Below are 14187 nucleotides of genomic sequence, written 5' to 3'. Positions count from 1 at the left end.
TGCCTCCCGAGTGCTGGGATTAAAGGCATGCACCACTGTGCCTAGCTTGACTCATTTTCTTTTTTTTTCTCAAGTTTTATAATTTATTTTACGTACACTGGTGTTCTGCGTGCATGTATGGCCGGGTAAGGGCATCAGACATCCTGGAACTGGAGTTACTGCCATGTGGGTACTGGAAATTGAACCCAGGTTCTTTGGAAGCACAGCCAGGGAGTTTTGTTGTTGTTGTTGTTTTTTGAGACAGGGTCTCTCTGAGTATCCTTGCCTGTCCTGGACTCACTTTGTAGACCCAGCTGGCATTGAACTCACATGACCCACCTGCCTCTGCCTCCTGAGTGCTGGGATTAAAGGTGTGTGCCACCATGCCCGGCTGCAGCCATGGATCTTAACCACTGAGCCATTTCTCCAAGCCCCAATTAGAAAGGCTTTTCATTGATGGCTACTTCAGGTCAGAGTGATGGGCAAGACAGGCCGCACCTGACTGGATGCACAGACTGAAGGTGGATCTGGGTGGATAATGGACACTGATGCTGAGCAGGGCCAGGTTCTAACCCAGTGGCCATGGAGAAAGCGTGCCACTGGGGGGCTCTGAGAGCATACAGTCTCTCTTTAGTACCCTCTCTGTTTCTGTGCTCTCAGCTTCCTGCTGCCATCCATGCTCCCCACCATGATGGACTCGGATCCTCTGGATAAGCCCAAATAACCTTTTTCACCTGGAAGCTGCCTTGGGTGTGGTGTTCTATCATAGCAGTAGAAAAGTAACTAATAATTGTTTTCTTGTACCATGAAAACCAGCCGCAGGGTCCTGAGCACTGAGGACTGGAGGCATAGCCCATTAGGCAGTATACTTGCTTAGCAGCACAGTCTTGGATTCAATCCCCAGCACCACAGAAACAGGCATGGGGTGCACACGTGTCATCTCAGCACTTGGGAGGTAGAGGCAGGAGGAGCTGACATCAAGGTCACCCTCAGAGGACTCACTAGCAGTGCTGGGTTAACGAGGCTTCCATCTAGAGGCAAAGCCAGAAAAGCAAGTGCTGCAGGCACACGCAGAGCCCCGAGCTCCTGAGTCTGCACCTGTGGGGGAACCTTGTCCCACCCGGGCTCCCCCTGAACACCCTAAACTGCCCGGCAGCATGGGGAGCATTTACCCTGAGAATCTCATTTGGTCCTTATCTCTTGGCAACCTTGCTAAAACCAGTGACACCTCCCCCCCCCACCTGTGTTGTCACAAAGGCCCTCCAAGCTCCTGCTTTTCCTCAGTTTCACCTGTTTCACTTAAGACTCACAACCTACGCTATGACATCGCTCACCAATGAATCCAACACAGAGAGGCTGCAGGAGCCGCCCAAGGTCACATGGCTGCAAAGCAGAAGAGTAGCATACTCAGATGTGTTCAGCCTGGTTCCAGAAGACAGTTCTATTTACTTGTTCATTATTTTACAAGCATTTATTTATTTTGTGTACATGCACGCATGCACATGCAAGTCACAGCACACAGGTGAAGGTCAGAGGGCAGCCTGCAAAAGTTGGTTCTACCATGTGGATCCCAGGGATTAAACTTGGGTTGTCAAGCTTGGCTGAGCCATCTCATAAACACGAGTGTGTGTGTGTGTGTGTGTGTGTGTGTGTGCGCACGCGCGCGCGCGCCCTCTGAGTAGCGCACGCACAGGTGTATCCTCCAGGGGTGGGGGTGGTGTGTCAGAGGACAACTTTAAGGAGTTGGCTTCTACTGTGGGTTCTGAGGATCAAACTCAGGTCCTTCAGGCCTGTGCAGCAAGTGCTTTCAAATCCTGAGCCACCTCACCAGCCCTGGGACATGGTTCTTAAGTCCATGCCTTACCGGCTTTGACTACTTCTTCCAAAGTAGAAAGTTGAGAATCATCTTGAGAGCCAAGCGCCAGGACTCTGAGTCACGGAAAGCAGACAAATCTTCAAACGTCTCCTCAGAATAAGGACTGTAGAGTACTCAGTGTGTCTCTGACAGGACTATCCTCCAACAAGAGGAACATTTGCTATACAGAACTGCTGTGCCTTTGAGGCTGTACCGGGCAAGAAGACCTGAGGGGTCTACAGTCCCCTTCACCCGCCATCTTGGCTCCTAGTCTCAGGGTTGGGCTTTGATCGCACTCCTGAGTCAGGTTTGGATATACAAGCCACTGCAACATCAAATTAAAAAGCAAGAGGGAGGGATATGGATGGTACACCAACAGTGGCAAGTAGGGGAGCTGGGGGGAAAAAGTAGCAGGGGCTGGAAAGATGGCTCAGTGGTTAAAAGCACTGTCTGTTCTTCCGAAGGACCCAGGTGTGACTCCCAGGACCCACATGGCAGCTCTGTAATTCCAGTTCCAAGAGATCTGACACCCCTACACCAATGCACATAAAATAAAATTAAATAAATTTGAACAAAAGAAAAAGGAAAATAGCAGTGTCAAACGAAGCATCAGATACCATCATGGCAAGGAACTGGACCGCACATACATCAGGGACCCAGCTCTGTCAGGCCTACTTAGAGCACTGTGTGCCAAAGTGCCAAGAAAGCACAGTGCAGGGGGGAGGGGCTAACTCCCAGAAAACAGAAACTAACGATTAAGAAAAATCAATACCAAGAGAGCTTAAACTTATTTTAAGCCTGAACAGATCCAGGAGTAACGAGCCATAGGAACCTACACAAGGAGCAGATTAAATCAAACGAGAATAAATGGGGTGTGTGTGTGTGTGTGTGTGTTGCCAGAAACAGAAGCCAAGACTCTATTTAATAAGCAAGTATTCTATTCTCAGCCCAACAAACCTTTAATGACTCTTCCTACTAAAGCCAATCAAGTAGCACACCAAGCTGTAATCACAGAAATACAGGTGGGAACAGGGAAAGCCCTTTCGTCTTTTTCTTTTTGGCTCTTTTCTCATCTGCCAGGGAAGTGGGCAGGGAAAAGGCTATCTCTACCCCTGGGAGTCAGACGGTGGCAGAAGTCCTAAAAATGTGCACACTCTGTATCTCACCATCTTCATCTGGGAAATCGTCCAAAGGAAATGATCAGACAAATGTACAGCTAGGTAATAAACAGTGTGCCCTCACCATAAATAGGATTCGGCACAGCCTTCTGGATAAGACTACCTTCAACACAGGCTGGCTATGGACCAGACACTAGCCTAACTCATGGATGATCGTGCAGTCCTCAGCACACCAAGACTGAGACACGTCAAGTGTGTAAACTGAGGCACAGAAGCTCTCCTTCATCCCACAGGCTCTATTCCATTGGTGAGCTCCCTGTGGGCTCTAAGGTGAGACATCTTAGAGGCCATAAGAGAGAAGGCTCCGTACCGAGCATGGAGTCCTCCCCAGTCCCCTACTTGGCAGCTGGAACCCCTGTCCCAAGAGCCAAGCCTGAGATGGTTCCAAATGCTGTAATGCACAGTTGTTGGGTGCACACAACTTAACTATGGCAGGACCACGGAGTGGAGTGCCTAAGCTGTCTTAGCCGAGCAGAACAGAGGCAGGATAAGGACCCAGGCTCCTCACTCCCTGCCCAGGGGATGCTGATGAACAAACTGGCCGAAGTATCTTGCCATTAAGTATCTGAGCCTCTGGCTCCTCTTCTCCCACTGCAGCATCTGCCACAAAAACAGAACAAAAGCCACGAGCAGGAGTTGGGGTGAGGGGTGCTAGAGAGATGCTCAGTGGTTCAAAACATTCGTTGCTTTGGCAGAGGACTGGGGCTCATAGCTGTCCTAACTCCAGCTCCTCTGGCACCAGGTATGCACACATTGTGCACATTTAACATGCAGGCAAACCACTCATCTCATGCATGTAAAATAAGTTGTTTTTTTTTTAAGTGTAAAGTCAGCATGATGTCGCACACCTATAATCCCATTGGGAAGGAAAAGCAGGAGAAGCAGCAGTTCAAGGTCATCCTCGATCACACAGCAAGCTCCGGGCCAGCTGGGCCCACAGTAAGCCCCAAAGGGCCTGAAGTCAATCCCTAGCACCACACAGAGAAGCTGAGAGTGGGCCAGGAAGCACAGCACTGGGGAGACACAGACAGCAGAAGCCCTGGGAATCGCTGAGTCAGTGACAGACCTTGACTCAAAAAATGTCAGAGAACCACTGAGGAAGACACGCAGTGCTGACGTCCTTCCTTCATGAGTACATACACACTCACACACGCATGCATGCACGTAGGCCACAAAACCAAACAAACAAACAAAAAAAAAAACCCTGTCCTTGTTCTAAGAACCAGCAGTACAAGAACCCACCAAAAAGCCGGAGGAAAAAGAGCCTAAGAGGAAATCTGGCAGATGCTCCTGACAGCCACTTCCAGCTAGGAAGGCAGAACAAGTCATGGCTAAACTTCCTGTTTTATGTGAGTTATAACACACACATACTTATTTTCAGCACATCACCATGTATTATTAAAACAAGATTTTTAAAGCCAGGTGTGGTGGCACACACCTGTGTTGCCAGTACTAGGGAGGCAGAGGCAGGTGGATCTCTGTGAGTTCAAGGCCGGCCTGGTCTACAAAGTGAGTCCAGGACAGCCAAGGCTACACAGAGAAACCCTGTCTTAAAAAACCAAAACCAACCAACCAAACAAACCAAGATTGTTTAAAAAAAAAAAAGATTTACGTGTCTGTAATTTATCTGTGTGTTAGATAGTTCTCCTGTGAGCAACCTAAAGTCACACGAGCATCAGGAACCTCAACTGAGAAAATGTCCCATCAGACTGGCCTGGGGGCAAGCATGTGGCACCTTTTCTTGATTCATCAATCAACTGGGCATGGCCCTGGGAGGTGTAAGAAAGGCAGCTGAAGCCTTGGCGATGGCGGTGGCAGCGCACACTTTGATCCTATCACTCAGGAGGCAGAGGCAGGCGGATCTCTGTGAGTTCAAGGCCAGTCAGGTCCACAGAGCAAATTCCAAGGCAGCCAAGGCTGCACAGAGATATCCTGTCATGAAAACACATGCAAGAAAGGAAAAAACGTAGGAAAGGAAGCTGACTGTAAACCTGCAGGGCAAGCCTGTAAACAGCATTTGTCTTTCCCCAGCCACTGCTTCCGTTCCTGCTTCCCGATTCCTGCCTTTAGTACCTGCTCTGACCTCCCTTCCAGACGGGATATAGGCTGAACGATGAAATAAACCCTCTCCTCCCCAAGTTGCTTTTGGTTAGGGTGTTTATCACAGCAACAAAACCTAACGGAAACAGCCTGCATGTGTATGTGTGCCATGCGTATGTCTGAGGCCTGTGAGGGTATCGGATCCCCTGGAACTGTAGTTACAGACGGTTGTGAACTGCACTGCAGACACTGGAAACTAAGCCAGGTCCTCTACAGCAGCACTAAGTGCTCTTAACTACTGAGCCATTTCTTCAGCCCTTCAAATTAGGCTTATTATTTATTCACTTTCAAATAGGGCCCCACTATAAAGGTTTGGCTGGCTCAACTCCCTACACACACCAAGCTGGCCTCAAAGGCACATTAGATCCACCTGCCTCCAACTGTTGAAATTAAAAGTGCCACTATGGTGGCTCAAATGAGATTTTTAAAAATATTTTTTATTATTTTTATGTACATTAGAGTTTTGTCTACATACATGTCTGTGTGAAGGCATCAGATCACCTGGGACTATAGTTACAGGCAGTCCTGAGCTGCCATGTGGGGTGCTGGGAATTGAACCTGGATCCTCTGGAAGAACAGCCAATGCTCTTAACTGCTGAGCCATCTCTCCAGCCCTCAAATGAGATTTTCTTTTTCTTTTCTTTCTTTCTTTTTTTGGGGGGAGGGGAGGGGGGAGAAGGTTTCTCTGTATAACCTTGGCTGTCCTGGACTCACTTTGTAGACCAGACTGGCCTCGAACTCACAGTGATCCACCTGCTTCTGCCTCCCAAACACTGGGATTAAAAGCATGCGCCATCACACCTGTCTCCTGAGTGCTGGGATTAGCGATGTGTACCACCACTACGTCCAGCCCATTTCTTTATTTTTTTAAAGAGAAGAGAAAAAGAACATAAAGTTAGCCGGCCGTGGTGGCGCAGGCCTTTAATCCCAGCACTCGGGAGGCAGAGGCAGGCGGATCACTGTGAGTTCGAGGCCAGCCTGGTCTACAAAGTGAGTCTAGGACAGCCAAGGCTACACAGAGAAACCCTGTCTCGAAAAACCAAAAAAAAAAAAAAAAAAAAAAAAGGGAAAAAAAAAAGAACATAAAGTTGAGTGGGTACGAGGTGGGGAGGACCTGGCTGAGATTTTTTTTTTTAAAGAACATATTCTATAACATTTTGGGGACAAGCATCTCTTCATGTATGCTACCTGCATGCACTTGGCTGAGTGAAAGTGATAACCTCAAGTGCCATGCTTCAGTTGGGGACTCAAAATACCCACAAACACACTACCCAGGAGGCCGGGCGTGGTGGCGCATGCCTATATTCCCAGCACTTGGGAGGCAGAGACAGGCTAATCTCTGTGAGTTTGAGGCCAGCCAGGTCTACAAAGTGGATCCAGGACAGCCAGGACTATAAGAGAAACATTGTCTTGAAAAATCCAAAAACCAAACCAACCAACAAACAAAAAACTACAGCAGGAAAGAGGATGCCTGCGTCACTGCTCACTCTATTCTACAAGTTTCAAACTCCAGGGCAGTTTGAATCTCAAAACCTACACTTGGAGCCATGTATGTGGCCAACCATGTGCCTACCTGCCCGAACCTTCTCTAGTCCACCCAAGTGAGGAACAGGGACACCAGGCAAAGGCCCTGGCTCTGTGGCTTCTAATAGGGCCTCAGGGAGGTCACTCTAAGTCCCAGGCTATCTCAAGTGCTAAAGGGAAAGGCACGGTGGGAAAACCAGAGAGCTCTGCAACACCAGGGAAGCATCTGTCTTGCCTTCAGGACATAGTTGAAGACCAAGGGGGCACGGACAGCCTGGCAGGCAACACACCTGCCCAACTTCCTGCTCACCTTCCTGCCCTCCCTTCACCTCACGTGAGATGGAGGGCAGCAGTGGGGACTGTCACCAGGATTAAACTAACTTCAGTCTACCTGACAGCATGCGGCAGCTGTCCTTCCCGAGCCTCGTCCCCCCAGAACCCATGCTCCTGCCTGACAAGGTCAGAGCTCCTCTGCACCTGTGCCAACCTGACACGTGCTACCAGCTGGCTGAGGACTCCAAGGCACACAGTGAGGGGGCTACTCTCATGCAGGCCACCGCACAGTCTGGCCTGAACCCTCCCCAGCCCCCTATGTCCAGCGCCAACTCCCATGGTTCCTTGAGATCTTTTTATTTTTATTTATTTATTTATTTATTTATTTTGAGACAGGGTTTCTCTGTGTAGCCTTGGCTGTCCTGGACTCACTTTGTAGACCAGGCTGGCCTCGAACTCACAGCAATCCGTCTGCCTCTGCCTCCCGAGTGCTGGGACTAAAGACGTGCGCCACCACGCCCGGCCTTTATTATTTTTTTATTTTTTATGGTTTCTTGAGATCTTAGAAGATGGAAATAAATAAATATAGGAGGAAGCATTTTTTAAAAAGTTCCTTTCCCAACTAACAGAGACACCCACAAATAGTCAGTGTGCAGAGACTGAGAAGCTTTGGATCACTCAGTGCTAAACGGGATGTCTTTACCAAACTTTAAGGCTCAGGGAGCTATGCACAGAGGCAGAAAGACTGCATGAGCCAGAGGTGATGGATGACTCCAAGAAACTGTGTCGTCCAGACTCCACAGGACTGATGCACACATGAACTCAGAGACTGTGAGGACGTACAGTGACCTGCACAGGGTCAAGGCATATGGGGTCCCAGTGCTGAGAAGGAGAAGCAGACATGGGCTCCCACCACCAAGCTCAATCTACAATTGATATTCCCCCCCACAAAAGAAGTATTGGTGTTCTCCAATGGCATGTCTTAATAATCGCACTTCAGGGCAGGCTCCATGTCTAGGAGTAAGTGGTCAACACAAAACAAACTCAATGACATTTTTGTACTTTTTGCCTCATTTTGCTTTATTTGGGATTTCTTTTTTCTTATTGATCTTTTACTTGCATATTTTAGCTTCTGTTTTTGTGGAGGGTTATTTGGTTATTTTTCATTATTTATTTATTATTTATTTTGAGGTTTTGAGACAGGGCTTCTCTTGTAGTCCTGGCTATCCTGGATTCGCTTTGTAGACCTGGCTGGCCTCAAACTCACAGAGATCTGCCTGCCTCTGCCTCCCAAGTGCTGGGATTAACGCTGTATACCACCACTACGTCCAGCCCATTTCTTTATTTTTTTAAAGAGGAGAGAAAAAGAACATAAAGTTTAGTGGGTACGAGGTGGGGAGGACCTGGGACAAATTGGAGGAGCGGGTAAAACATAATCAAAATACACTGTATGAAAAAAATTGGGGGGGGGGGCTGGAGAGATGGTGCAGAGGTTAAGCGCACTGGCTGCTCTTCTAGAGTCCTGAGTTCAATTCCAAGCAACCATCTATAATGTGATCTGATGCCCTCTTCTGGCGTGCAGGTGTACATGCAGGCAGACCACTGTATACATAATAATAAATAGATCTTTTAAAAAAGAAAAAGGTTTTTTTTTCCAATTCAAAAATATACCCTTCCACAGGGTCTGCCCATTTCACCCATCTGTCCCCTATGAACACAGAGGCTAGCCACAGAGGCCCAAACTGCTATATGCCCTGAATACCACCACATGCATGTTTTCAGAAACATTCCAAACACAGTCCTGTCTCCTATGGGTGGGAAACCTTCCCAATCACCATGCCCAGCTCACACTTAGGAGAGATGCGACAGCAGGAGGGATGACAGCAGGTGGCACTGCGTCCCTGATGAGGGAGGTGCGGGCAATCGTGCACCCTGGAGCCCGTGGAATGAGGGCGGTTTTCCTGAGGTCAGAGTCTGAAAGCCTGGCCTCCACTTGGCCTCCCAGCCTTGCCCTGGTTTCAGAAAACCCAGCTTCATTGCTACCACTCCCAGTGCCCTCTGATACCTCTTGCCTGCTGAGCCATCCCCCGAGGGCAGCTGGGCCCAGCCCTTACGGTCTCTCTTCTCCCCTCCTCTGCTGTTCTCCTGTGTTCTGAGGTCCCAGATGCAACTGGGCCACCTAGCAGGAGTTAAAAGAGATGGATTGGGAACAAACACCCTCTTTGCTGCCTACCAGCACCCCACACGGGCATCCTCTTTTTCAGAATCCCTAGAACCCTTGTGTGCCAAATCCTCCATAAGCAGCCGTGCCCCCAATAGGCCCTCTCCACTAAAATAGCTAACTGTAGGAGTCACAGAGTGATAGATGTGGGTTGCAGCCCATTCCTGACCTACAAGCTGGGGCCGTTGAGTAAAGCTTGGCCACTGCACAGGAGAGCAGATCCTGTGGTGAGAATCCTGGCCAGAGTGGAGACTGCTCTGAACAGTCGGCAAAGCGAGGCGCCTAGGAGCATGCTTCCCTGTCCTTTCCTTATAGCAGGGATACGGTTAGGGAAACTCCGGAACAATGGGAAAATAACAGCCAAAGCTGGCCAGGCATAGACCGCGGCTGGAACCCTCTTCCTGCTGCTCCCTCTGGGCTTCCCCAGTGCACCTGGCCCCCTCTCAGTCTAGCAGAGGCGAGAACCAAACAGGAAGAAGCCTGTATCTCTTCCTTCCAGATGCTTTGGGATATCACTTAACCCACAGCCTGGGTAGGAAGGCAGGGACAGTGGGGACTGTATGAGTGAGGCTGAGAAGGATCCAGCGAGATGGCAGGGATGCTCAAAGGAGCATCTCCTTCTCTTAAGAAACACAAACCCCAGAGAAAAACAAAGAGGCGCCTGCATACACAATAATAGCCATATGGCATGCACACATAGGCACTGTCCACTTCCAGGCCTAGAACCCAAACCGGAAACGGAGCTGGGCTGCAGGCCCCCGCCGCTGTCCCATCCCCCACAGACATACACCTTCCTCATGGAAGAGCGCCTTCTCCAGTGGCCAAGAGACTCACTTTTCCCTGGGAGGGAGAGTGGGCTAACTGCAAGCCTGTGTCCTGTCAGGCTGGGTTCACATTGGTCCCTCCCTTCTCTGAGCCTTTATTTCTCGCTGGTGAGGCCTGCTGACCCCTGGTTTTAAATGGTTCTGGCAGTCACCTTCTGATAAGACAAGCCCTTCACCGAAGATTAACAGAAGCAAGGTGAAAAGTCAGCCCTTTGTACAAAAAAGCTCAGTGCCTTGAAACACAGGCTCCTGGCAGCTCTGTGTTTATGTAATAGCCTAAGTCTGCTGGGTTTAGGGGGTTCAGTCTAAACAGAAAGAGCAAGATATACCCAAGATGCTACTTTCTCCCTACTCTGGGCAAGGTAGGGACAGTGCCTTATAGAACATGTCAATATGGTTAAGCAGATGGGAGAAATCTACTGCAGGAAGCATACAAGGCTGAACACTGGAGAAGGAGGCTGGCTGGTTGGGTTTGAGCTTTTCTTTTTTTAAAGCCTGCCTACAGCAGAAACGCTGGGTTGAAAAAAGTGGGAAAGCCAATGGGGTAGGGGTAAAAAAAAAAAAGGGGGGGGGGAGGGCAGGGGATGGAATCCCAGGAAAGGCCTAGAAGGGGAAGGTGGGAGAAGAGGCTTGGAGGCTCTCCCAGACAGAAAGGTAGCAGGGACAGGGCAGGGACACCAGAGCCAAGGGTGGTGTACGGCGAGCAGCTGGGTCAGTCTGGTGACAAGTATCATCAGGTCCCAGGGTTGCATGATGGTGAGAAAAAAAGCTTCTAGACTAAGCAGATGGAATGGTGGGGTGCTTCCATGCCACAAAGGGGAAGTTGCCTGGGGCCCGGCTCTAGAAGCGAAACGTCACCTATCATGTTAAGACAGAGATGGAAACCAAGCCAAGTACCTCCAGGGACCATGGCTCCCACAGAAGATGCCCAGTCAGGTGTGCCAGCAGGGATGACTTGGGTCACTAACAACACTAATAAACAGGAAGTAGATGTGGAGCCCAGCCCACTCCATCTGTATTCTCCTAACTCTCAAAGTCTGAGACAGCTGATCTCCCACCTCTGCCTCTCTCTGTGTGTCTGTCTGCCTATCTGTCTGTCTGTCTCACTGGTGGCTGTCCAGTAAATTGCTTCATCCTCCCAAAAATGCAGGAGAAATCATCTTGAGAGTTGAGGGTGCCTGCAGGAGGTAGAGGACACTCCACATCCCTCTAGAAACAGGGAAGCTCAGAGATCAGTCGCTTCTGACCTCACCCTCTCTGAATCTAAGGGGGAAAACAAAACAAAAAACAAACAAACAAAAAAAAACGGAATGTCTTCTGAAAAAAACATTTTATCTCCAAATTCATTTCTCCTGAAGACCCTGAGCTCACACAAATGCCACCTCCCAATCTCCAGCCACTGCAGTGATCCAGGCCATTTACTCAAATCCATGTTAATGAGTTTTTTCTGTCACCTAATTAGTTCACAGTGAACTCTGCCTTGAGAGGAAAGAGAAGAAACCAGGCTGGGAAAAGATCAAAAGGAAGTCAGCTGGGAATGTTACAACAAAGGGACCTAGATCTAAAGGTGGGGGGGGGGGGTAAGGGAAGTTGACTACTCACAAAAGATCACAGAAGAGTCATCAGCTATGGGTACCTCAAAAAGCAAAACAGGGCTGTTCAAGTCCACTCCAAAGTCTCAAACAAGAGGAAGATGGGAACAGGATCTAAACTGTAGGGCCCAAATAAGGGGTATGCCCTACCCAACTCCATGTCAGCAGCAACTAGCCTTGGCTCTCACTGCACTGCCACTAAGGCAGAACCCACCACCTGCTGGTGGGCGGCCCCCTTCAAGCAGAGTTGGAAGAGGAAGCAGATGGACCAGGGCGAGGCCCATCTGTCCAAGCTTGCTAGAAGGTCAACACTGCCACCGGGGTGCCTGTTGCTACTGCCAGGCGGCCTCTACCACACCAGAGGTCGTAGGGCTTCCTATCAGCAGTGTGTCCCCAATTAATGTGCCCTTCAGCGGCCAGAGTTCAGGGCCCAAGTGCCCACAAGAAGGAGCATTGTTAGGGGCAGCACATGGCCTAGGGGTTACAGTCCCCCTAGATCCAGGCCCGACCTCCCTGGAGGTCAGTCAGCAGCCCGATGTATGACTCGTGCTAAGTAGGCATGACCGTCCTGGGGCGGGGGGTGGGGTGGGGGGGGGGTGGGATGGGGGCGCTAAAGGACACAACACTCAGAGGGGCCATCCAGAGTCTCCCACGCGGCCACAGCTGCCCAGCCCTGCGCCAAGCCAGGCCGGAGCCCGCCTGGCCGCAGAAACGTGGGGGTGGGTGTGCGTCGGAAGACTGAGCGGCGGGGAGGGCCACCCTCCGAAGCCTGCGGGAGAGGCCCAGGAAGGCTGCCATCCACTAACCCGAGGCTCTGATCCTCCACCCCTACTGCCAAGCTGGGCCAGGGCCACATCCAAGATTACACTCAAGCATCGGCCCCACCTTCACGTCCCACCAAGGTCTTCCCTCGAGCCCACCAGGCCGGACCTTGTGTGGCCAGATGTGGCCCAGGCCCTCTGGTCCTTGGCGACTCAGCGCATCAGTCCTTGGAGCTACAACTACCTTCACATCCCGGCTCACGAAGAGAAAAAAAAAAAACGTGCCCACTGGCACAGGATCGACCCTCCCTCTCCCGCCGCCCCTAAAAAGAAAAGTGTTCCTGTAAGAGACATAAAAAACCCAGGACCAGGGCTCTGCAGCACACATTAGCAAACCGCGAACCTCAGCTCCATAAGACCCCTGAGCGACAGAGAGGGGCCGGGCCGGGGCTGTAGAGAACCCCCCAACCCCGCGTCCATCACTGCAAAGGCCACCGCGCCCCAGCTCCCGCAGCCCCCGGCTCCGCTCACCCTCGATGGAGATGACGTGCTCCCGGATCTGGTTCTGCAGTGCCAAATCCTCGATTCGCTCGATCAGGTCGTAGATGGCGTAGATGTTGGGGTGTACCGACTCGAAGCGCTGGATCTCGGCCCGGATAGCGGCCGAGTTGGAGAGCGCGAACTGCTGGGGGGGCCCGCCGGCCAGCTGCTGCGAGGGGCCGCCACCCCCGGCTCCCGGCCCCGCACCGCCGAACTGCCCGCCGCCCCCCGCGCCGCCGCCGCCACCGCCCCCCGGAGCCGCCAGGCTCTGCTGCTGCTGAGGACTCTGGCCCCCGCCCGCCTGGAAGTTCATGGCTCCGGAGGCGCGGGGCCTGAAGCGGGCCCAGCCAGGGCCCGGGGCGGCGCGGCGGCGAGCGGGCGCGCGGGGCTGGCGGGACCCGAACTAGGAAGCGTGCGGCGGCGCTGGGCTAGCGCATGAGGCTCGGAGCCCAGGCCAGAAGGCGCGGCCGCGCGCGCTGGGGCCGCCGCCCGGCGTTTCGCGGCGCAGAGATGCTGGCGCCTCGGAGAAGCCTCCAGCGGCAACAACAACGGGACCGGGAGCGCGCGGCCCGGGCCCTCCCCCCGCGTCATGCGCACGCACCGCCGCCCCCGCCGGCTCCGGCACACGCATCCGAGCCCCCCTCCCAGCCGCCCCCGCCCCTCGGGCGCGTCGGCCTGCGCCCCCGCCCCTCTCTCGTTCGCAGGCGCCGCAGCCTCCACCCTCTGGAAGCCGCGCGTTGTCCGCGACCGACGCGCGGCCCCACCCACCCGCCTAGGCTCTTCCGCCCGCTCGCCTGCACCCACCCTCGGTGCCTGGAGGGCCTCCCGCCCGGGGGACACGAGCGAGCTGTGCCAGCGTCGGGCCAGCTGTCGTTTTCACCTCTCTACCCTGCTCTAGGCCGGGCTTGAATCCTTAGGTCACTCCGAACTGTTCCCTGCGCCGGAGGGTGCTGATAAATGGGGCTGATTGGCCGAGAAGCTTGCCGGGGCCCAACGGTGCTACCTGTTAGTGCTGCACCCACTCCTGTGTCCCCAGGCCTCGAGGTCAGCCCTAGGAATCATGCCGGGATTCTTTTCCCTGCCTCTCCGCCTGAGTCTCCACTGGGAAGGGTTCCCTGCTCCTATTTCCAGTTCTCCCCGGTTCACCTGAGGGCCCCTGCAAATGACTCTAGAAACAACGGTGTCCCAATTCTTATCTCCCAGTGACAACCCCCGCCCCAAGACTCTTCCTGCCATACTAGGAGGGTTCATTAAAGAAACTCACCAGAAGCCATATGGGTCTCATAATTTTTCTTGTCCTTGTCTATCTTGTCCCCTCCTGGGACCAGAGAGTACCCTTC

At 52.2% G+C, this 14187-nt stretch overlaps 1 protein-coding gene across 4 annotated transcripts in view; it reads right to left on the bottom strand.

The window, feature by feature from the left end:
• The window catches only part of AGAP3 (ArfGAP with GTPase domain, ankyrin repeat and PH domain 3), a gene marked incomplete at its 5' end in the record, with an annotated part of 51630 nt that extends 38166 nt beyond the window's left edge, over positions 1-13464 (bottom strand). For 2 of the 4 annotated variants that reach the window (XM_084787714.1, XM_084787718.1), the window contains one exon: positions 12839-13460. In XM_084787714.1, the coding sequence (XP_084643840.1) occupies positions 12839-13160 (322 nt within the window). Of the gene's footprint in view, positions 1-12838 lie in introns of all 4 variants that reach the window. The other 2 variants (XM_084787711.1, XM_084787719.1) reach the window with 2 other exon arrangements.
• Between the last annotated feature and the right edge of the window lie 723 nt (positions 13465-14187).

The sequence above is a fragment of the Acomys minous genome (assembly GCF_964271855.1).
Source record: "Acomys minous genome assembly, chromosome: 6".
NCBI classification, from domain to species: domain Eukaryota; kingdom Metazoa; phylum Chordata; class Mammalia; order Rodentia; family Muridae; genus Acomys; species Acomys minous.
This window is presented reverse-complemented; position numbering and strand designations above follow the sequence as displayed.